Raw genomic sequence first — 25,216 nt, 5'->3', positions numbered from 1 at the left:
TAGTGTGAGCTGCTATTACACTCTTCATCTGAATCAATGGATGAGAAAGTGTTGACAAATTGAAAAATGAAGAATGGCATTATAAACATTCCATGAATGTTATATCTCAAAAATATAAGGTTAAAAAAAGCAAAGATTAGGACACTTACAAAATATAATTATACATAAACTTGAAAGTATAGTCATAAAAATTATTTATGCATATATATTTAGGATCAGTATTAATATAAAAATTTGAATGAGAGAATCCACATCAAATTCATAATAGCGATTCTATCTGAGGAGGAAGGAAGAGGAAAGGGACTAGAAAACAGTATAAAGGGAGCTTTACCCTTACTGAAAGTATTTAATTCTTTTAACAGGAAAGTTAAATATCTGAAGCAAATATGACGGAGAGATGAAATTTGTTAGTTTTGAGTAAATGGGAATTTGTTGTATTACTCCTTTTTTTTTTTTTTTTTTTGAGACAGAGTCTCACTCTGTTGCCCAGGCTGGAGTGCAGTGGCATGATCTCAGCTCACAGCAGCCTCCACCTCCTGGGTTCAATTCTCGTACCTCAGCTCCTGAGTAGCTGGGACTGCAGGCACCTGCCACCATGCCCAGCTAATTTTTATATTTTTAGTAGAGACAGGGTTTCGCCATGTTGGCCAGGCTGGTCTTGAATTCCTGACCTCAAATGATTCACCTGCCTTGGCCTTCCAAAGTGCTGGGATTACAGGTATGAGCCACCGCGCCCAGCCTACTCTCTTGTTTAAACTGTATTTTAAAAAAGTTATCATTAAAGGAATAGACATGTATCATAACTCATTTTTTTTCATATTAAGTGCTGCCTAGAACAACCAGTATCATTGAAATATTTCCACTAGTATGAATTAAATTTAACAAATACCATTTAATTCATCTTAAAATCAGTCACTCTTATCCTGGATTCTTTACAACCTGCTTAAACCCATTTCTTTATATCCTGATAGAATCTTTTAATTTTCAGCATAAATATGCCCAAATCCTGCTTTCATTGCTTCTTACTGCTGGGGATAAAAACTAACATTTGTTCAACGCCTTTTATATACATGATACATAAGCACTTTGCATGGGTCATCATCAACCCCCACAACAACTCTGAGGAGTTCATTATTCTCTCATTGGCATTTGTGAAATTGCACTTTAGCTGCACAGCCTGTAATGGCAATGCTGAGTTCTCAACCAAGCTCTGTCTCACTTCAGAGCTTAAGTTTTTCCATAACACCATGGTTAACAAACACTAGAGTAAACAGATATTAGTTAAAACACAAAACCTAAATATATATTTTACTATGTATACATGTACCATATGATTTATATGACATTATTCTAAAATTATATAACATACAGGGACCAGGACTATGTTTTGAGGACTATATTTGCCTTGGACAGTATCTAGCACTGGCAATGACTAATGATTCAGTGATCATTTAGTGATTTAAGATAATATGCAGAATCTGAGGGGCTAGAAAAACTAGCAATGATGATGATAATTATGGTATGCTTAAAATATTTATTATTGATAGCATTTGAATACTTAATATTTCTCTTTTAGAAATATAAGCAGGTATAATTCTTAGAGCATGAGAAAGTCTTCCCGTCCTCCTTCCCCATGTTAGGCCAATTTTATGAAGGAAGAAAAAGGAAATCGTGAGACAGGTTCTATGACTTGCATAAAGCTAGCTGACACTAGATAGGAAATGGTACAGGTTGGACTCAAATTTGGTTGACATTAAGCCCATATATATCATGTGCCCAAACAATTTTAGAGTGCCATACAGCTGGGTGTGGTGGCTCATGCCTGTAATCCCAGCACTTTAGTCGGCTGAAGTAGGTGGATCGCTTGAGTCCAGAGTTCGAGACCAGCCTACACAATATGGTGAAAACCCATCTCTACAAAAAATACAAAAATTAACTGGGCATGGTGGTGCATGCCTGTAGTCCCAGCTACTCAGGAGGCTGAAGCAGGAGGATCACTTGAGTCCAGGAAGTTGAGGCTGCAGTGAGCTGAGATCATGCACTGCACTTCAGCCTGCGTGACAATGAGACGTTGTCTCAAAAAAAAAAAAAAAAAAAAGGTTTTAGTCAATGTATTAAAATAAAATATATGAAGTTATTCTCAAATGTAACTTTCATGTGAAAGGAGTATCTTTCTAATTTTATTGATCCACACAAATTAACAAAATGAAGTATGATTCGTTCAAGGGCACATTTATACTATCTTGGTCTTGGATGCCCACAGCTCCCTGTGTTTTGGTAATGGTGAAAGCCAAGGGGTCAATACTGGGAAGCTAAGGTGTAGGTCAGAGGTTCTCAGCACCTTTAGTGTTCCTGTAAATTTTTCACTGTCTCCCAAGCTAAAAGAAATGCTTAACAGTTCAATTTTTAAAGTCATTAGGTCTGAACAACCTAAGTAGCTATGTCCTAACAGCTTAAAAGTGACTTAAAAAATAATACACAGACACTAAAAGAAAAAATCATATTCCTATTTCATTCTTAACTAATCACAAGTATTTAATAGCATGTGTGAACCTGCTGAGCACTATACAACTTCTCAAACCTTGGAATTCGTGGACACTGTCAGTGTCATTTCCTGTTCCACAGATTTTTGTGCAGTGCATGCATTTTATCACGGCAACCATGGAAAACCCAGCTTCACAAAGTCCTGACATTGTTGAAATAAATGCAGGGTGATCTAATGTTGAAACTGTACTACTTTGAACTTGCAGTTTGCACGGGGCATGACAGATGTCAAGTATCAGTGTTTCCCGTAAATATTTAAAATAGTTTGTGATGTCCCACAGTGCCTCCATCAAGGAACCACAGATCTAAAAGATGAAACTGTAAGGGCCAAAAAAATTTCATTAGACTCAGATACTTGGTTTGTATATATGTATATACGTGTGTTGGGAAGTCTGTTAGTCAAACTGCAATGGGTTGAGAAGTAAGGAAGTGATTACAATGAGTATAGACAAGGATTCTGAAAGTTTTGAAGAGAAGGCGATAAAGCAATAATGGATGAAGAAGTGGAGAATAAAAGAGAGCAAGAAAGTAATGCATAGAACAAGGTCCTAGAAGCAGATGGGATGCACAGGTGGTGGGCTTTACTTGAGCCAGGAAAGATCACTCAATGTTTGAGAGCTTGGAAAGAGATAAGGATGTGTGAGGGACCAGATAGAGAGTAGGTACACGTTAGAGCAGCTAGTTAAGAGAGGTAATTATGATGTCCTCAATTTTCCTGATGAAAGAGGAGGCAGGGTTGTCTGCTGAGACAGATGAAGTAGGTAGATGTTGGGTGGTGGGCTAGGGAAGAGTGGACAAATTTGCTCCTGTTTCCGTATTTTCTATCTTTGTGTCACATTAGCTACCTACTCATGCAGACCAGAAACTAGGGACTTGTCAGATGTTTCTCTCTCTCATCTTCCCATCTAATTAATCCCTAAATTCTGACCATTTTGCTCCTAAATATTTCTGGAATTTGTCCCTGGCTCTGACCCACCACCACTTCCCTATTTCATGCATTAGTTTTATCTCTGTTGGATACTTCCAATCTCCTACTTGGTCTGCCTGCAGTCAGCTGTCTCCTTCAAATCACTTTCCCCCAAGGCTGCTAGGGAAATCTACACACACAAACACATGACAATATCACTATCCTGCTTAATCATCCTCAACTGCTTTTCACTACCCTAGAATAAAATCCAAGAGCCTTAATGTGGTACATACAAGGCCCACCATGATCTGGCCCTTGCTCAATCCTCCCAATCTCAGCTACCCTACCTCTTCTTCATGCTCTAGGAATACTAATTGGTTTGCAATTCCATGCACAAACCCAAGTTGATCAGTTACGAGCCTCTAATGTCACCTCTGCTGGGAATATAATCTTTTTTCTGCCTTCCTAACTTCTACTCATTTTAAAGACTGCTCAGCTATCACCTCCCTTAGGAAACCTTTGTTGATAGGCTCCACACCCCTAACTCTACTCAGATTGAGTTCATTGCTTTTCTTCTGTATTTCCATAACAACACGGTAGATAGAGTATGCATATTCTTATCATTATGCTTTCTATATGGTATGAAAATAATTTATAAGGCTGGGCACAGTGGCTCACGCCTGTAATCCCAGCACTTTGGGAGGCTGAGGCGAGTGGATCACCTGAGGTCAGGAGTTCGAGACCAGCCTGGCCAACATGGTAAAACCTCATCTCTACTAAAAATACAAAAATTAGCTGGGTATGGTGGTGGGTCCCTGTAATCCCAGCTACTTGGGAGGCCGAGGCAGGAGAATTGCTTGAACCTAGGAGGTGGAGGTTGCAGTGAGCCAAGATCGTGCCACTGCACTCCAGTCTGGATGACAGAGCAAGACTGTCTCAAAAAAGAAGAAAAAGAAAATATAATTTATGTGTTTGTCTCAACCACTAGTCTGTGAACTTCTTGAGGTTAGGAGAAGGCATTTTATTCATTATGAAATTCTTCAGAGCCTACTATGAACTAAACAGTAGGCACTTAGTAAATACTGAATGCATAAGCAGTAATTTTCTTTAAGAAAGTTATTTGCTCTACCAATTTACCTAAGTTCTCCTACTGCATTGAAAATATAAATCAAGTTACAAAAATCCAATTTAATAACTTTCTTGCTATACATTTATTTTGCAAAGTGAGGCTTATGTATGAGATATTATAGTACACTTACACATGATGAATGCTACACTTTCATTCCTAAGGTTATTAGTCAAGCATCAATCATAAAATTCAATTAACTGAAGAATAAATATATATATTAAGAACTCATATCCAGAATTTTAAAACAGTGATTTGCTTTTCTCGATGTCTTTACATATATTTAATAATTAGAACTTATAATTTTTAGTATTCTCTCTTTTGCTACTGATGTAGTTAAAAACTTTCCTCCTAATAAGTACTTTTCAATACTTAGAAAGTCCAGAGAAATCATTCGAATATTGAGTTTAATGCTGATTGTGGAAACAATATATTTTTGGAATCCAATATACAGGTGACCCTTAACACAGGTTTGGAATGCACAGGTCCACTTATACACTGATTTTTTTTTCAACCAAATTGACGGAAAATACAGTATTAGCAGGACGCAAAACCTTACTAAAAGGTAGGACCAACTGTTCCTATGCTGCAGAACTTGATTCTGTGCAGATTTTGGCATACTGCCCCCAAATCTCAATCCCCCACATACACCAAGGGATGACTATATTGATTCATTCTTTTTTTTTTTTTTTGAGATGGAGTTTTGCTCTTGTTCCCCAGGCTGGAGTGCAATGGTGCGATCTCAGCTCACTGCAACCTCCGCCTCCCAGGTTCTAGCTTGCCTTAGCCTCCCAAGTAGCTGGGATTACAAGCGTGCACCACCACACTCAGTTAATTTTTTTTTGTCTATGTTTTTAATAGAGACAGGGTTTCACTATGTTGGCCAGGCTGGTCTCGAACTCCTGACCTCAGGCAATCCGCCCACCTCAGCCTCCCAAAGTTCTGGGATTACAGGAGTGAGCCACCACACTTGGCCTGTTAACTGACTTTTTAAAAAATTTTTTGCCTCCTAAATGCTTTTTTTTTTTTTTTTTTTTTTTTGAGACAGCATTTCACTCTTGTCACCTAGGCTGGAGTGCAATGGTGCAATCTCCACTCACTGCAACCCCTGCCTTCTGCGTTTAAGCAGTTCTCCTGTCTCATCTGCCAAGTAGCTAGGACTACAAGTGTGTGCCACCACACTTGGATAATTTTTGTATTTTTAATAGAGACAGGGTTTCACCATGTTGGCCAGGCTGGTCTCAAACTCCAGACCTCAGGTGATCTGCCTGTCTCAGCCTCCCAAATTGCTGGGATTACAGGCATGAGTCACTGTGCCTGGCCAGCCACCGCACCCGGCCCTAAACTCTTCTAATAGTTGGCTTTTTTATTTTATCAATTTCTTCTTTTTTTATTGACAAGACTATTGCAGTAGGCTTTTTTTCTAATGAATGGTCAACACTAAAGTCTTACTGGGATTGCACTTTATTTTTAAATTTTTATCCTGTAATTCTGGGGATTTTTATGAGGTTTTCTTGGTTGTTTTTTATGTATTTATTTGCATATAACAAACAATTTAATTCTTTGTTCCAAAATAATTCATATATTCAAATTATGTGCTCCTTTTATTTTGTTTCTTGAAATCAAAACGTTTAAGACTACTAAACATTTTACTCCTTGCCCTGAAGATGAGGCCTAATTTAAGAGATGAATAATCAGCTGATGACTGATTCAACGAATGGCATTTGTTTCATTATTTGTCTTTGGGTATTTATGTGGATGCTAAAATTTGCGGGTGAAAGGGAGATACTCTGGGACCTTGTAATCATATTGAAAAACAGGTTATTTACATGGTCCCAGAGAATCTCCTAGTAAAAATGACAATGGAAAAAACAGTAACTTTACAGTGAACAAACCAGGCAGACTGCACCTTAGCCAAGTGATCAAAGTTAACATAATCAGTAATGGGAACAAATATGACACACCAAGGATGACACGATGTTGTTTCTGAGGTATTCGGAACCAAAATACATAACCTGAATTGAATTGTGAGGAAACATCAGACAAACCCAAACTAAAGGACATTTTACAAAATAAATGGGCAGTACTCTTCATAAGTCACAAGGTCAACAAGGACTGAGAAACTATCACAGACTGGCTGAAGCCAAGGAGATATGAAACCAAGCACACCATGTGACTCTGGATTGGAAACTGGGCCAGAAAAGAGACAGCAGTGGGAATGTGAGTATGTGTAAATTAGATAATAGTTTTGTATCAATGTTGTTTTCCTGAAAAAAATAATTATACTGTAATTATGTAAGATGTTAGCATTTGAGGAATCTGGATGAAAGGTATAACGGATTTTTTTTGGTACCATTTTTGCAATATTTTTGTTAAGTCTAAAATTATTTCAAAACTAAGTTAAAAAAATTAAAATATTAAAAAACAACAATTTCCTATAATTTTATAGGAAATAATTTGGGTATATTTAAATATTAGCAGTTTAAATGGCTGTAGATTAAATTTCATATAGATAAATGCTCAAATAGAGGAGAAATGAGTCTGGCGTTATATTTAACATTGGGTTCAATTATTATACATTTTGAATGACACAGCCTGTAAATTCAGCTCTCATTAAGGAAAGGTGTTATAAACATAGAAATAGCCTAACTTTTATATTTTAATAGTTTTTTTTTTTTTGAGACAGGGTCTCGCTCTGTCACCCAGGCTGGAGTGCAGTGGTGCAATCTAGGCTCACTGCAGCCTTGACCTCGCAGGCTCAAGTGATCCTCCCTAGTAGCTGGGACTACAGGTTTGTGCTGCCACACACAAAGTTTTTGTGTTTTTTGTAGAGACAGGGTTTCACCATGTTTCCTAGGCTGGTCTTGAACTCCTGGGCTCAAGCAATCCTCCTATCTCAGCCTCCCAAACTGCTGGGATTCCAGGTGTGAGCCACTATGCCTGGCCCTTCTTCTTCTTTTTAATTTTTTGGCACAGGGTCTGTCGCCCAGGCTGGAAAGCAGTCACGTGATCACAGCTCACTTGCAGCCTTGACCTCGCAGGCTCAAGCTATCCTCCCACCTCAGCCCCACAAGTAGCTGGGACAACAGGCGCTAATTTTTGTATTTCTTGTAGAGATACAGTTTCGCCATGTTGCCTAGGCTGGTCTCAAACTCCTGAGCTCAAATATCTGCCTGCTTTGGCCTCCCAAAATGCTGGGATTACAGGCGGGAGCTACCACGCCCAGTCTATATTTTGATATTTTAAAAATAAATTTTTAGCCGCCTCTGCAGCTTGTTCTATCACCCATACATTAACATACCAAAATACAAGTATTTTTTACTTCCTAGGTGAGGTTATCATAAGATCTTGCTCTCACATATTTTGCTGACAAATCAGATATTTATTTATTCTACTACAGTGAAAACTATGGAAAGGCCCTCTGTTTTATTCTTAATTTTTTTTTTAAATGAAAAAACATGGGGTTTCACTATGTTGCCCAGGCTGACCTCAAACTCCTAGGCTCAAGTGATCCTCCTGCCTTGGCCTCCCACAGTGCTGGGATTATGGGAGTGAGCCACCATGCCCAGTTGAAAGGCCCTTTAGGAATAAGATATTACTTATGTTGCTCCAAGCAGTACATAAATTAATAACTTTATAAATAAATCCACTACCCCCTTCAGCTATTAGTTTGTCTGAGTTTGCAAGGAGATACTAATGCCCATTTCCATAGACTAGGAAGGAGGAAAGGGGAAATTAAACATTAGGAGGTGCTCAACAATTATTTACTAGAAGATGAATTAATGGATACTTTGATCTCTCAATTTATTTAATATTTTAATTTTGAAGAATTATACATTTAATGCCAGTATAAATACATTTTCCCAAGCTAGGGAGCAATGATATTTTGGTGGTCAAAGTTTTAAGCAATATGACTGACAACTTAGTAAGAAACTGAGAACAAGAACTGTGGAGAAACCATTTCCTTGGGTAATGAACAGAGCAGAGTGGACTATAATAGAGATCTGAGTGTCCTACAGCAGCTACACATCAATAGAGACAGGAAATAGGAGTATGGGCTAGACCTCCAACTGTGAATAGTCTACCTTATGATGTGGCATTTTGGAATTCATGCTAGGTGGATTTAGCTGGCCCCAGAAAATCCTACTGGAGTGTACCAGTAACATGAAAAGTTACCACTTAAAGGCTACAAGAAAGACCTTTCACTGATGGTGACCTCCTTTCTCTTATATCATACATAACCCTCCAAGCAAGGATCTCTTTGCTCTGTAGTTGAGGCCTAATTTAAGAGATGAGTCATCAGCCGATGACTGATTCAAGCAATGGCAATTCTCTTATTAAGTAGGCTTCAGTATTGTAAGAAGTTGTTTACTTGATGTTCTAATTTTTATCTATCCCAAAGTTCTTTTTAGGTAAGGGTGATAATCTAAAAAAATTATTCAGTGTTCATTCAGACTATTTATGATCCATTCTATGACAAATTGTGTTCTGAAGAGAAAATAATATAATACTATCCCATATGAATCAAATTTATCTTTTCAAAGACAGCTAAGTTGTTATTCCTTTTGGTCGTAAATATTTGTTTTCCACCCCACTTCTCTCCATTTCTACTACTATTTAGGCAGCTTACCTGTAGCTAAAGGCAATTTTAGTTTCCTAAGTATATAAAATCTCTTAAATGTATCACCAAGAGATGAATGTCTATTATAGAAATATTATATATTAGATTTAGGGGAGAAAAGATTTTCTTTTTTATTTGCTTCTATTATAATTTCATGCATCAGGTATGCTTTTATTGCAGCACTTCACTCTTTTTTTCATAATTATGAGTATAGCAAAAGGGGGCTATTAATTTAGTTTGTGTAAGCAAAAGCATCAGAGAACCCTTCAAGTATATACATGCACTGTGCACCCTGTGCCTAAAATTCACTAAGTAGTAAACATAACCTTGAAAAGTCACACAGTTAAAAAAATTAAAAACATTGAAAGATAATCAAGAATTGGGCACATTAGATGTACAAAAGTTAAATCACAGTTAACAGGGATTATGGCAAAATTATAATTTAATTACTATAAAGAGGATATTAAAATCTAAAAACATTTAAAAGTCAAGATGAGGTTATAACTGGGTTGTAGCAGATTAGGAAAAAAATTCTAGACCCAAAGCATTGATAAGAATTTCTAAAAATGACTCCATTTAAGAATTCAGCATGATGCCAGTCAGTGTTGCATACCTATATTCCCAGCTACTCAGAAGGCTGGGGCAGGAGGATCTCTTGAGCCCAGGAGTTCGAGGCTGTAGTATGCTATGATCTTGTCTGTGAACAGTCACTGCACTCCAGTCTGGGCAACACAGCAAGACCCCCATCTCTTAAAAAGAAAATAATTCAACATGAAATTATAGAATCGAGTATATTTAATATTGGAGGTGACTTCTAGATGATGCGGATTAATCTATCATGTTAAAGGAAGGACCATGGCTCAATCCCATCTTTACTGTTTACTAGTCATTTACTCTCTCAGAACATCAAGGTTTTCATTTGCAAAATGGGAGTAATACCACCAGCTGCACAGGGTGGTTTTGAGGATTAAAATTCACTGAGCTAATATCTGTAAAAGCCCCTGGAACACAGCAACTACTTCAATGTTGCTGTTGACTCAGGATTCTTTCCATTTTAAAATAAGACAATAAGACCCCAGAAGGCTGGGAAATCTCATAGCACGCCAGCAGCAGAGCTGGGACATGACTGTGGGCCTCAGTGTTTACTCTGCCAGGCTGGAAGCCAATCTCACCCACAGCTGGATGCCTTCTAAGCAGCCTGAATGCTCATTAATCTTTGAAGAAGCCTAAGAGCCAAGAGCTGGCAATTTCTCATTTCTTTATCTTGACTACATGGGTTTGGGTGAGACTTTGGCTGAACAGGAGTGATTAGAGAGAAAGAGTTTCAGCAGCTGTCTTCTGTCAAACCAAAAATGTATCAAAATAGTGCATTTTTAAAACAAGGTTTCTAAATATTACACTGGATAAAGTGTGAACTCAGAGTTGCTACTGTAGGACACTGCTTAGTTCATCAGTTCTTAGATTTCAAGATTCCACTTACTACAAAAAACTGAAAATGATCTTTAGGGACCAATACAGAATCATCAACTTTTTAAGACATTAAAAATAAAAATCCCAACTGCCTCTTACTCAGAATAGTCCCTTAGTCAAGAGTGTAGTGCTTGACTTTTGGCTTTACCCACTAATTAGAAGTATGTAACCTCAGGCCAGGTACTTAGCCTTTCAGTGCTCAAAAGAGGTAAGCACAGTACCCGCCTCATGGATCCTTGTGAGCACTGAATAATAGAGTCTCAAACATAGTAAGAGCTAGGTAAATGTTAGATGTTATTTGTTATAATTATTAGTTTGTGGCTGTGGGGAAGTTATTTAATCTCCTTGTGTCTTAGTTTCCTAACTTGCAAAATGTAAACAATGATACTTCATTGGGTTGTGGTAAGGATTAAACAAATTAAGTTATTAAGTGTATAGAACTGTTTGGCGCATAGTAAGCTCTTTATAAGCATTGGCCATCACTCTCACTACTATTTTTTAAAGGATATTTTAACATTAAAAGAATAAATGTGGCATTTTGAAAAACTGTTTTGTCTTTGTTTACCAATGAAAATTTTATTTGGGATCTGCACTGATTTATGCTCCAGCATTTGACCTAAATAAATGTCACGTCATTAACCATTAATGTTATCTATAAATGCTTTCATTCACAGTGAGCTAACTTCTTACGAAAGTAATGCCTGGAAATTCTAAAAATGCCATCCGACATGTTTTATTCTATCATGATCTTTGGAAATAAGTTCAACTCTTTCATAAGCAGCAGATGCTCATTGAAGATGTTATAATCGAATCTTGATAACAATTAATAATTTATGATCTACCTTTTGTTTTACCAAAGGGGTAGACATTTATATAGCCTGTGGTAATGACTATACAGAGAAATGATAGGATTCTGAAGGCAGTCTTTGGGGGATGAGCAAAAGCCACGCTGAGTAGAAGTAAGGTTCCTCCTAAGAAATTAAAAATAAAATTGTCCTATGAGATTAAACTATAAATCAACATATGATGGTTATGAGTAGTGGTAGGCAAAGTTCCTTTAAGAGACAGAATGAGTCTCAGGCTAGCTTAAAACTGAATTGAACCATATTAATATAAAGAATGTATCAATAAGGCATTTGTGGGCAGGTACATGATGGAGGGATAAGAGACAGTACTGGAAACAGAAAAAGGAGAACTGCTTGTAGGAAGATGTTGCAGTACTTAGTTATGTAACACTAAAAATAAGAAAATAGCAACAAGATTTCTATAGTGATTATTACGTATTAGATACTATTGTAAGCCCTGTAATTTATTAACACATTTAATCTTTGCAATAATCCTGTGAAATATGAACTATTATTTGCCTTAAACGTGAGGAAACTGAAACAGAGAGGTTAAGAAACTTGCCCAAGGTCAGACAGCAAAGTGACAGAAGAAGAATTTGAACTAGGCCAGGTGCAGTGGCTCACACCTGTAATCCCAGCAGTTTTGGAGGCTGAGTCAGGCGGATCATGAGGTCAGTTAGCTGGGAGCGGTGATGGGCGCCTGTAATCCCAGCTATTTGGGAGGCTGAGGCAGGAGAATCGCTTGAACCCGGGAGGTGGAGGCTGCAGTGAGCCGAGACTGTGTCACTGCACTCCAGCCTGGGTGACAGAGCAAGACTCTGTCTCAAAAAAATAAAAGAATTTGAACTAAGATAGTCTGGCTCCAGAGTCTGTGCTCTCAATAACTGAGTCACATGCGACGCTGCCCAGAAGTGACGGGGCTTCATCAGGCTCATCCAGAAGTTCAGTTTGCCCTGTATGTATTCATGTATTAATATTCTGAGCACAGCCTATGGATGATGTTACTGATTCAGTGGTGAACAAGGAGTCATATTTCTGTCTTTCTTTCTGAAATAGAGTTAAAAGCACTACATATAATTAAATCCCATATTATGGTTCCATGTGGAATCAACCCTCAAATAATTGGTTATCACTTGTAGCCTGCCTATATTGAAAGAATGTGTCAGTCAAACCAATACAAACACATGGCCTGACTGACAGCTCGCTCTCCATTCTATATAATTTATTTGGTATGCTGGAATTCATTCTTTGGGCCTATGTGTTGATGAAAATCAGCATTCCTGAGCCTGATGAGCCCTGCAACACTGATGATATCCTTTCTACTTCTGTCTTAGAATTGTCTCGAGGCTACAATTAAATGATATAAGCTCATTTGTTTATTTAAACAAAATATATTTACACTTATTTTCAACAAGTATCTTAACAGTACTTAGAAATTCTTCCAATATCTTCAAGGTGAGCCATTACTTCTGATTCACTTTTGGTCAAATAAGGATGGTGAATGTGTGGAAACACTTAAGTTAGTACCCATGTAGCTGATTCAACTCAAGAATGCATAAAAGCTTATTAATTTTGGATAAATTATGTACGCTATTTTTCACGAACCTAACACTTTAATAAGCTGTTTAAAAATACCTCATACAATGGAGGCCTTTCTTGAATATAGTTCTCTTAAATCCTAAGAGGAAACGGTATTACTCTTTGGCCGTAATACCAGCACACCTTATTTTATTGTGCTACACTTTATTGTACTTTGCAAATAAAGTTTTTTTTTACAAATTGCAAGTTTGTGGTGATCCCCAGTCAAGCAATTCTATTGGTACCATTTTCCAACAGCATGTGCTCACTATGAGATATGGTTTGGCTGTGTCCCCACCCAAATCTCATCTGGAATTGTAGTGCCCACAATTCCCACATGTTGTGGGAGGTGCCCAGTGGGAAGTAACTGAATCATGGGGGCAGGTCTTTCTTGTACTGTTCTCATGATAGTGAATAAGCTCACAAGATCTGATGGCAAACTTAATAGATAAATGCTGTGTGTGTGGTCTAACTGCTCCACCAACCAGTATTCCCCCGTTTCTCTCCATCTCCTTGGGCCTCCCTATTCCCTGAGACACAACATTATTAGGCCAATTAATAACCCTATAATACCCTCTAAGTGTTCCCTATAATTAATAACCCTGTAATACCCTCTAGGTGAAAGGAACAGTCGCAAGTCTCTCACTTTCAGGAGTGTCCGAGGGAGAGAATATAGGCATGGATTCATAGTTTCTGTTTCTGGTTGGGTCAGTAAAGCCCCTTTTCTTATCCCTCTTTTCTGCTTATTACTAAAGACAGAAACTAAAAGCCATGGCTTCAGGCTGCTAAAAGCCTAAGACAAAACAAAACAGAACAACAACAACAATAAAATAAAGTGGGTTGGAGAAGCTTGCAACCAAAAGCTAGAAATAATTAAGCTTAGTGAGGAAGGCATGTCAAAAGCTAAAGCAAGCTGAAAGCTAGGCCTCTTGTGCCAAACAGCCAAGGTGGGAATGCAAAGGAAAAGTTATTGAAGGAAATGAGAAGTGCTACTCCAGTGAACAACATGAATGATGTGAAGGTGATATAGTCTTACTGCTCATATGGAGAAATGTTTAATAGTCTGGATAGAGGATCAAACCAGCCACAACATTCCCTAAAGCCAAAGCCTAATCCAGAGCAAGGCCTCCACTCTTTTCAATTCTATGAAGGTTGAGAAAGGTGAGGAAGCTGCAGGAGAAAAGTCTGACATTACCAGAGGTTGATTCATGAGGTTTAAGGAAAGAAGCCATCTCCATAACATACAAATGTAAGGTGAAGCAGCAAGTGCTAATGTAGAAGCTGCAGCAAGTTATCCAGAAGATCTAGCTAAGATCTTCATTGCTGAAGGTGGCTACACTAGACAACAGATTTTCAATGCAGATGAAACAGCTTTATATCAGCAGAAGATGGCATCCAGGACTTTCATAGTTAGAGAGAAGTCAATGCCTGGCTTCAAAGCTTCAAAAGACAGGCTGATTCTCTTATTAGGGGCTAAATGTAGCTGGTGGCTTAAAGCTGAAGCCAGTGCTCATTTATTATTCTGAAAATCCTAGGACCTTTAAGAACTATCCTAAATCTACTCTGCCTGTGCCCTATAAATGGAACAAAGCCTAGATGACAGCAACATCTGTTCACACCATGGTTTACTGAATATTTTAAGCTTACTATTGAGAAGTACTGCTCAGAAAAAAGGATTCCTTTCAAAATATTACTGCTCATTGACAATGCACCTGGTCACCCAAGAGATCTGATGGAGACGGACAGATTCATGCCCTCATACCTGCTAACAAAATATCCATTCTGCAGCCCATGGATCAAGGAGTAATTTTGACTTTCAGGTCTTATTTAAGAAATACTTTCTGGCCAGACACAATGGCTCACGCCTGTAATCCTAGCACTTTGGGAAGCTGAAGCATGTGGATCACTTGGAGACAGGAGTCCAAGACCAGCCTGGCCAACATGGTAAAACCCCATCTCTACTAAAAATACAAAAATTAGCTGGGTGTGGTGGCGTGTGCCCATAGTCCCAGCTACTTGGGATGTTGAAGCACGAGAATCACTTGAACCTGGGAGGCGGAGGTTGCAGCAAGCTATTACGACACTGCCCTCCAGCCTGGGTGACAGAACGAGATTCTGTCTCAAAACAACAACAACAACAACAACAAAAGAAATACTTTCATAAGGCTATAGCTGCCACAGACAGTAGTTCCTCTGATGGATCCGGGCAAAGTCAATGAAAACCTTCTGGAAATGATTCATTATTCTGGATACCATGAACATTCATGATTCATGGGACGAGGTCAAAACACCAACATTATAAGGAGTTTGGAAGAAGCTGATTTAAACCCTCATGGATGACTTTGAGGGGTTCAAGATTTAAGGGGAGGAAGTCACTGCAGATGTGGCAGAAATGGCAAAAAAAGTAGAATTAGAAGTGGAACCTGAAGGTGTGACTGAATTGTTGCAATCTCATGATAAAACTTCAACACATGAGGAGCTGCTTTTTATGAATGAACAAAGAAAGTGGTTTCCTGAGATGGAATCTACTTCCGGTGAGGATACAATATGGTGAACACTGGTGAAGTGACAATAAAGGATTCAGAATATTCAAAAAATGTAGTTGATAAAGCAGCAGCAGGGTTTGAGAGGACTGACTCCAATTTTAACTTTTTTTTTTTGAGACAGAGTCTCATTCTGTCGCCTGGGGTTGGAGTGCAGTGGCATGATCTTACCTCACTGCACCCTCTGACTCCCAGGTTCAAGGATACTTTTGCCTCAGCCTCCCAAGTAGCTGGGATTACAGGTGTGTGCTGCCACTCCCAGCCAATTTTTGTATTTTTAGTAGAGATGGGGTTTCACGATGATAGCCAGGCTGGTCTCGAACTCCTGACCTCAAGTGATCCACCCACCTCAGCCTCCCAAAGTACTGGGATTACAGGCATGAGCCACTGTGTCCGGCCTAGGATTGACTCCAATTTTGAAAGAAGTTCTATGGGTAAAAATGCCACCAAATAGCATCATGTGCTACAGAGAAAACTTCTGTGAATGAAGAGTCAACGGATGTGGCAAACTTCATTGTTGTCGTATTTTAAGAAATTGCCACGGCCACCCCAACCTTCAGCAACCACCACCCTGATTAGTCATCAACACCCTGATACATCAACATCGAGGCAAGACCCTCCACCAGCAAAAAGATGATGACTTGCTGATGGTTCAGATAACTGTTAGCATTTTTTAGCAATAAAGTATTTTTCACTTAAGGTACTTTTTTTTTTTTTTAGGCATAATACTATTACACACTTAACAGACTACAGTACAGTGTAAACAAAACTTTCATATGCACTGGATAATCAAAAAATTCATATGACTTGATTTAATGCAATATTTGCTTTACTGCAGTGCTGTGGAACTGAACACCCAACAGCTCTAAAGTATGCCTATAAAATCTACCTCAAATATTTCAGAAGTAAAGGATACATTTGGCTTTCTTTTGGGAGTTAATGTTATTTGCTCAAATCTGTCACTATTATTATAGCAACAATGTATAATTTTAACCTTAATTTTAACCTTAAAGATGCTAACGTCTTCATGAATTTTTTAATAACTTTTCTGAAAATGTTATATATTATGGATTAGACTAATATAACACACATTTACTTTTCAAATACCAAAATATTAGATTTATACACATAATACACATTTACTTTCAAACACCCAAATCCAACCATTGTAAGTTTAGGTCTATACTTAAGCTCTTGAATGGGATTAGATCAACAGAAGCATGAAGATGAAAGGAAAAATAATCATTACCAACGATAATTTTAAAAACCTGTTTACTTGTTAAGGATAACTTTGAAAAGATACATGCAATAAAATTGCTTTCCAAGTGTATATAAAGAATTAAAGCTGTAGTAAAAATTAGAACAAAATTGACGCAGCTTTTCCTTTCCTGATTTCTGTAGAAAAGAATGAAATTCCAATAGAAAGCGGAATCTTTAGTTCACATTTTCCCCCTAATAATACAACTGTTATATAAAATAAGCATTTAAAAATAATTTTTTATTTTTAATTTCAATAAGAAAGCAAAATCTAATAAAATAGCATTTCATATGATAAAATTATAGTTTCCCTAAATAAAACAATCCTAATATACTTAAAAACACTCAGAAAATATGCAGTCATAGATAAGAGTTATATAAAAAGGCCAAAAAAGTCTAAGCAATACATTGGTTTTATTAAATCTAAAATAAAAAATAAATAATCTAAAATAAAAAATAAATCCTGATAGAACTCATCAAATTTGTTTTAATAAACAAAAATCTAAAAAAGTGAGAGCAAGAGCTTTGATATCTAAATATTTAAGAAAGTGAACATGACTATTATATGAAAGAGAAAAATGAAAATACTTTTAGGTTTACATATTATTCCTTCAAGATACAAAATGTTTTAAAATGGCTGTCACCATTCAAATGCTGTAAGATGTGGAGTATGAACTTTTCCATATAATTAGATAAAAATAAAACAGACATATGATTCCAAAAAAGGAGTATTCTGTAATATACAATTTCATAAGGTCCAAGTAAGCTTAATTATGAATACATATTCATGAGATTTACTTCTCTGTTCTTTACAAGTTGAAATAGAAATATTTTTACAAATATATTTTCCTATTATTTTTCTTTTAGTATTCACATAAAATATTGTAGAGCAAAACACCAAAGGTTAATGTTGCACAAACTAATACAACTAATACCTGTATTGTGTTCTTCCTACGATTGACTTTCCTTCTCTCCATTGAGCAGTCACATCGCTGGGATCAAGTAAGCCTTCAAAAATGTGCTCCCAGAGATACAAGCCTGGTAATTAACAACAAAAACAAAATCAAAACAATTTACTGTCTCATCTACTCTGGTGCATGAGACAAGTTTATGTTCTATTCTTTTACTCATTTGACTGTAAAACCAGAATGCCTCCCCTTAGGGCCGCTGGCAGGCAGTGCTACCAAGCAACAGCTCCAAATCAACATGGCAGCTAATGAGAGACAGAGCTCAGAAGCTGTCAGTGTGTAAAATGTGGCAAAATGTGAGTTAATATTAAAGACCTCTCCTACTCTAGATTTGAGAAACCCCTAATTTATATAGATCTTTACACCTGTCTTATTCTGAAATGAAATGTATTATATTACAAAGTAAACTATACTATGTGGTTAGAACTATTTTTATAACAAATTAGGGGGAGTTGCCATTTTGTGCCAAATGGAGCCAGAGGAGCTCATGTATTTACATATATTAATACATTCAATATGTCAAGGGGACATTACCTCCTCCTCACTTGAACACATATCCCTGAATGCATGATCCCCTTCACAGACAAATGCCACTGCATCTTTTCTCCTTATGGCAGCCCCTGATGTTTTACCATGATTTCACCTGAATGAAAGCTCTGAGAGTAGAGAAGAGCAGTGTTACTCAATGAAGTACTATGGAGACCATACACCACTTCTGGGCACCCTGTTTTGGTTACACTCAAAGAGGTTTTTGTTTCATTCTCATTGTACCCTGGTACTAAAGGAAACCCAAGCCACCATGTTTAAAACATGGACAATTAGATAAAGCTTTCCAAATGTGATGGGTTGAATAATGTCTCCCTGCCCCACCAGCAAAGATGTCCATATTCTAATCTCTAGAATCTAGGAATATGTTACCTTACATGGCAAAACACACTTTAAAAATACAATTGAGTTAAGGATGCTGAGGTGAAGAGATTATTATAGATTATCTAGGTGGGCCCTATGTAATCTCAAGAGTCCTCACACAAGGGAGGCAGGAGGGTCAGAGTGAGGCAAGGGATATATAAAGATGGAAGCAGAGGTCAGAGTGATGTGGGGCCATAAATGAAGGAATACGGGTAGCCCCTAGAAACTCTCAACGGTAAGGAAACAGGTTCTCCTCTAGAGCCTCCAAAAGTAACACAGCCCCCACACATTTTAGAGTTCTGCCTTCAGAAAAGTAAGATACTAAATTTGTGGTAATTTGTTACGGTTGCAATAGGATGCTATGGATTATACAGTTAAGATTATGGTACCTGGAAATGGGGTGCTACTGTAACAAATACTTAAAAATGTGGAAGTGGCTCTGAAATTGGGTAATGGGTAAAGGCTGAGAGAATTGTGAGGACGATTTTAAAAAGCCTAGATTAGATTGCCTTGAATAACCTGCAGACAGAAATATGGATGTTAATGACTCAGCTAGTGAAGACTCAAAGTGAGGCAGAGTAGAGAAAACCTGTATTGTCTTAGAGGATATCTAAATCATCATAAGCAGATTGTTGGTAAGAATATGCAATTTTTAAAAATTATTTATTTATTTATTTATTTAGAGACAGAGTCTCACTCTGTAGCCCAGGCTGGAATAAGGTGGCATGATCTTGGCTCACCGCAACCTCCACCTCCCGGGTTCAAGCAATTCTCCTGCCTCAGCCTCCTGAGTAGCTGGGATTACAGGCATGTGCCACAATGTCTGGCTAATTTTTGTATTTTTGGTAGAGATGGGGTTTCACCATGATGGCCAGGCTGGTCTTGAACTCCTGGCCTCAAGTGATCCACCTGCCTCAGCCTCCCAAAGCGCTCGATTACAGGCATGAGACATCACTCCTAGAATATGTATATTAAATAAATTGTTGGTGAGAGCTCAGAATAAAATCAGGAATGTGTTATTAGAAACTGGAAGGATGAGGATCCTTGTTACATAACAGTAAAAAGCTTAGTTGGATTGTATCCTGCAGTTACATGGAAAGCAGAACTTGTGATAAACTTCAATAATTAGCTGGAGGGTTCCAAGCAAAGTGAAAGGTGTGGACTGGTTTCTTCTTGGTGATTAATGAAATATAAGAAGAAAGAGATAGAAGGAAAAACTGTTAAGCAAAAGGGAACCAGAATTTGATGATTTGGGAAATTCTCAGACCATTAAGATTGCAAAAGAGGTGAAAAATTAGATTTACTGTCTGCAAAGGGTGTTCCAGAAAGAAGACCAAGGATGTGGCTGCACAACCTTTTGCTAGTGTCTCAGAAGGAACAGAAGATCTGAATATTCATTCACACAAAAGGCTCTTTGAAGAGATTACACATGTGACTTACAGGTCTCCTCAGCTATCTCAGCAGAAGCCAGAAATGGAGATGGGATTACTCAGAAAAGATCTGCAGAGGAGCTTCCCATCTAATGGAGGGAATCCTGTGACATACACAGGAGGCCCACAAGGTTCTTCAGAATGTTATATGAGCAGAAACACTGCCAGCTTGGACTAAAAAAGACAGAAAGAGGTCACAATGAAAGAAGGCTGATGGGCTCTGAAAATTTTACCAGCTGTCAACAGGCTGATAAAGTTACTAAGCTGCAAACTTGTGTTACTTTTTATGAAAAAGGAAAAGATGACTTCAAGAGTATGGCTGAAATGCCAGAGGGCAAAGCTGTACAAGTCATAGATTATTCCTAGGCCTGCAATATAATCAAATGGAGCTGACCATTCAGATGAAATTTAGATTTCAAAATTGCTTGGACCAGTGACACTTTTTCACTTCAATTTTTTTCCCTTTTTGAATGGGAATGTCTATAACGGTATTTCATAACTGTGCCTAGAGAATAGGCTGATGAAAGTAGCATTTTTCCTGCCAGCAGAGGTGATTAAAAAAAAAAAAAAAAAAAAAAAGGTAGCATTTGATGAAATTCACTTGGCCACTTTGCGCTTATCAGATTGAAAAGACAGAAGTCTGGAAATGAAAATCTGGGATTTAAAAGAAGAAATCAGTATTAGGGACTTTATTTAAAAAATAATGGTCAGAACTTGATGACTGAAGACCTGGTTTCAGGTGCTTGAAATTTAGAGACTGGTAGTAATCTTCCAGGATGTATACTTGTATGTAAGTATGAACGAATTTATGAAATACCGTGAGCAGAGGACTATCCTCTGTACATTTTCCTCTCATCTGGTACTTTCTATCCATATCCCTTATTGTACACAAACCCAGCTCATGTTCAAAGGCCAAATAAAGTGGTAAGTCACTAAATTCTTTGTGACTGTTTGAACCCTCACAGCCCCATTCTCTAATTGAGCATAATATATATCTTAGAACACTACACTCTCATGATATTCACAGCAAAAACGCCTGTGTGCAATCAAGTTTAATCAACTACATACTATAATATATTCCTTTGCTGATACAATGAACACTGTCATATTAAAGGCTCTTGAGAAAGGCCTGCAATGAAGAACCTTAACTTTGTACTCTTCAGTGTTTCCCAAATGTGTTTGGCCCTCAAGGCCAGGGGCCACATCTTATATTTGTGTATCAGTGTCCAAAAAATACACAGATTCATGAAAATTCAGTTGACATATGTTTTGCAATCTAATGACACTATACAGCCTACTCAATGTATCGATAAATGAAGCTGTGCTCTGCTAAAGACCAACAGTGGAACATGTATGTGTGTACATTTACAAACAGATGTTGTCTAATTGGAAGGAGAAAGGAATTACTGACAAAAAGTGAAAAAATATATCATGATGCCTTAATTAACAAGTTATGAAATAAATTATATTAAAATGAATTTCATATCAATAAAGTACATTTTACAATGCTTTTTACATGTCTTCCTTCTACATATTAACTTACCAATGGCAGCTTTGCCCCAGATTTGTACACTGAGGTCTGTTTTTCCTTTCGTGGATTTATTTAATACTTGAAGGCTAGTTTTAAATCTGTATTGTTGCTCATTTTTTTCATCTCCTTCCCAAGGATTCCATTCTTCACTTTCCAAAGTGAACTGTTCTGTTTTAAAAAGAGTAACAGTGTTTACCAGTTAGGTGTTATTGCAGCTGTAGGTAAATTCAAATCATTTAAATTAAGTGTTAGTTCTAATTTCATCCTAACTTTAATTTTTGAGAGATAGAGCAACTGAATTTAAACTGGTTATACACAATGATAACAAAAAAGAAACTATCGGCAATTTTTTTAACTGAACTTTTTTTACTCTGAAAGGTCTTAGAAATAAAATGCTAACTTGAAACAGGAAAATTCTCTTCCCCAAAACAAAACCTTTAAAAATAACAGGATAATATGTATTAAGTTACAGGTTTAACTTCTGCAATTCTTTTATCTATTGTATACAGGTAACCTATGCACAAAAAACTGACTTCAGAGTGTAGTGTTCACCAGTCTTAGATACTATCGTGCAAAATTCTGAATAAAGGGAGAGAGAAAGCTGAGTCTGATCTTAACATAAATTAAAACACCGGACAGGGGACCAGAATTTGGAGGTAAAGCCTGCCTTACGGTCACTGCAGGATTAGAGGGCTTTGGTTTTTTTTTGTTTTTGAGACGGAGTCTTGCTCTGTGCCCCAGGCTGGAGTGCAGTGGCGCGATCTTGGCTCACTGCAAGCTCCGCTCCCCGGGTTCACGCCATTCTCCTGCCTCAGCCTCCCAAGTAGCTGGGACTACAGGCGCCCGCCACCTCGCCCGGCTAGTTTTTGTATTTTTTTAGTAGAGGCGGGGTTTCACGGTGTTAGCCAGGATGGTCTCGATCTGCTGACCTTGTGATCCGCCCGCCTCGGCCTCCCAAAGTGCTGGGATTACAGGCTTGAGCCACCGCGACCGGCCTAGACGGCTTTGTTTCAATATGGAAACGGATGTCTTAGACCTTGCGGCGATTTTGAGGCCTTCAAGGAGCACTCCCGCAAATCTCTGGCATTTGAGACGACGTCTTGCATTTTAACACGTGTTTGAAAGGCGTTCGCGCCTGTCAACCTCTGGGATGGGGAGCGGGGACAGCGTGTGAGATCTGGGTAAGAATTAAGGGCCAGTCTCCAATCCCGAGCCAAGGGCTAGCTCGAGGGGCTGTAGGAGGCAAAGCGCGTCTCAGGCCCCGCGGGTAACCCCGGACTTGAGAGCGGGGTGCGGGAACCCGGCCCCTGCCGCTCAGCAGCCCCTAGCCAGGCGCTCAGAGCCGGAGGGAAGCTGCAGCCCCAGTCCTACCTCGGCCGCGTCTCTCCCGCGCGGGGGCCACCGCCCCCTTCCTGAGGCCCCGCGGGGACCCCGCCGGCGCCTGTCGGCGGCGCCCGAAGAAGACGTGGTAGGCAGCGTAGAGGGAGAATAGGCAGTACAGGGCGATGAGAAATGAGCAGAGCCGCTTCCGCGTCAGCCGCATCCCACTCGGGCTTCCAGTCAGGCAGCCACCGCCATGGAGCCGGCGGAAACAGAAGCCGGGGCCCGGGAGGCGTCCAGCGCAGGCCCAGGCACTTTCCAGGCCGTCCCCATCAAAGGCTCTTCCGCCGAGCGCCCGGTACAGCCCCGCCCCGGGCACGCCCACCTCCCGCCTCCCGCACAGGCCCCGCCCCCTCCAGTCCCGCCTCCTCCACCGGGCACAGGGCCTGCCTGCCCACCGCCGACCCCGGAATAGGGGGTCCAGGAGCGGCCACTACCCCAAGTGCTTCCAGACGCCGGGCTGGGTGGGAGCCTCTCTGACCTCTGCCGTGTACCCATTACACCTTTCAACCCTGCCACTTTTCCCAAGTACATAAAGACTCGGGGGAAAAAGAGCACCCGTGGTGATCCATGAAGGCCATGTGAAGGCATGGACCGTGATGTTTTTTGCTCTACATGGAATCCCTAGCGCCTGGGACAGTGCCTACTACATTGATGGATGAGTGGATATAAACGTCCTTTAAAAAAATTGATGATGGTCGCTCAACATTGTGAATGCAATTAATACTACTCACTTGTATGCATAGAAATAGTTAAAATGTCGAATTCGTGTTTTATATACCTTACTGCAATAAAAATATTTTTAAAGTTCAATTTTATTATTATGATGTGAGTTGAACGCACATAGGCATACAGTATTTTGTCAAATAGAGGCTGTAAATGTGAATGCTTCAATAAACCTTTTGTCCAGCCTTGGAAATATGGGCTACAATGTTCTGTCAGTTGCATCTGGTACTACTGCTCAAATTATCCCGCAGTCTTGCGACGGTGTGTCCGCTAATTAGGGTGACCAGTGGTCCCAGTTTGCCCAGGACTGCAAAGATTCTCCAGTTGGAGGATTTTTAGTGCTAAAATTGGGAAAGTCCTAGGAAATCAGTAAAAGTCGGTCACTCTAGCATCGACTCTAAACAATTAGGTCAAACACTTTACCCAATCCCCCAAACAGTTCCCTGCCTCCAAAGACCTGTTTTAAACCATTTTTGCTCGGACTCCCTAAGTCCTATAAATATCACCCCAAACCTTCTCCTGAGACTGCCAAGCTTCTGTCAAAGTGTGGCCTCCCTTACTGCAGTAGATTTAGAAAATTTAGCTTTCCTTGATTAACAGGCTATTCTGGTGTCTTAGAGAGATGGCAGTTGTTTTATGTACACTGTATTGTTGGTTATCCTATTTTGTTGTGGAAATGACAATTATTTAAGGATAGGAAGTAATTACCTTATAATTACTAAAAAACACCCACTGTATCCATGTACATGCAGATGCTACTGACTAATAGTTTTACTATTGAGAAATGCATACAAGGTAAAACTAATATGCGGCTGATGTCATCTTGAATAAGGGAGAGGGCCATGAAAATGAAGGTGTTGTTTTACCCCAAACTGCAAATGACTGCATAATTTGATTATAAACTTTAAAAAATGTATTTAGGTTACAAAGGAATCTTCTAATTGATCTAAGTCTGGCAGAGTTCATTTTCCTTTCTCTTGGTGTTTAATGATTGAGCTACAGCTGGGAGCTACTTTCTGTATATGCTCTCATCTCTTCAGGTGGATGGAAAGAGAGGGAAAGAGACGTGGTGGGGAATGCAGCAGTGTGGAGGGGGAGACAAGGTTAAATATCCTCTGGGGGTTGAAGCTCCGCATATAGGGAACCAGACCTGAGAAGGAAAGATGTGGGAGGAAGGATAGAAATAAAGGAATATGAGATGAATTAAACTAAAGCAGGGCTAAAATCTTTACTTGGTGGTATTTTCTACTCTGTCTGCAAAGGGAAGAACTATTAATCAACACGATATTGAGAAAATAGCCATAATAATACACGCTTATTCTTAGAAGTCTCCAATCCAAATTTCTTGTGATACCTGGTCAGAATTCTTTTCTTAGTTTAT

General features: G+C 38.8%; 1 protein-coding gene across 12 annotated transcripts in view; it reads right to left on the bottom strand.

Annotated features, from left to right (window-relative positions):
- The window catches only part of RXYLT1 (ribitol xylosyltransferase 1), a 31,139-nt gene extending 7,756 nt beyond the window's left edge, over window positions 1-23,383 (bottom strand). The window contains exons 1-5 of one of the 12 annotated variants that reach the window (XM_077954675.1): window positions 23,101-23,383; window positions 21,742-21,897; window positions 20,209-20,372; window positions 18,394-18,515; window positions 17,827-17,929 (exon numbers count right to left, since the gene is read on the bottom strand). Coding sequence is in view for 8 of the 12 variants with exons in the window: in XM_015152201.3 (XP_015007687.1) it covers window positions 17,827-17,929; window positions 21,742-21,897; window positions 23,101-23,272 (431 nt within the window). In the remaining 4 variants the exon portion in view is untranslated. Of the gene's footprint in view, window positions 1-9,811; window positions 9,948-17,826; window positions 17,930-18,393; window positions 18,516-20,208; window positions 20,373-21,741; window positions 21,898-22,658 lie in introns of those variants that run through there. The other 11 variants (XM_077954669.1, XM_077954668.1, XM_077954671.1 and 8 more) reach the window with 11 other exon arrangements.
- Window positions 23,384-25,216: the final 1,833 nt, after the last annotated feature.

Source organism: Macaca mulatta, chromosome 11 (genome assembly GCF_049350105.2).
Source record: "Macaca mulatta isolate MMU2019108-1 chromosome 11, T2T-MMU8v2.0, whole genome shotgun sequence".
In the NCBI taxonomy this organism is placed as follows: Eukaryota; Metazoa; Chordata; class Mammalia; order Primates; family Cercopithecidae; genus Macaca; species Macaca mulatta.
The sequence above is the reverse complement of the archived record's forward strand: the minus strand, read 5'-3'. Positions and strand labels throughout refer to the sequence as shown.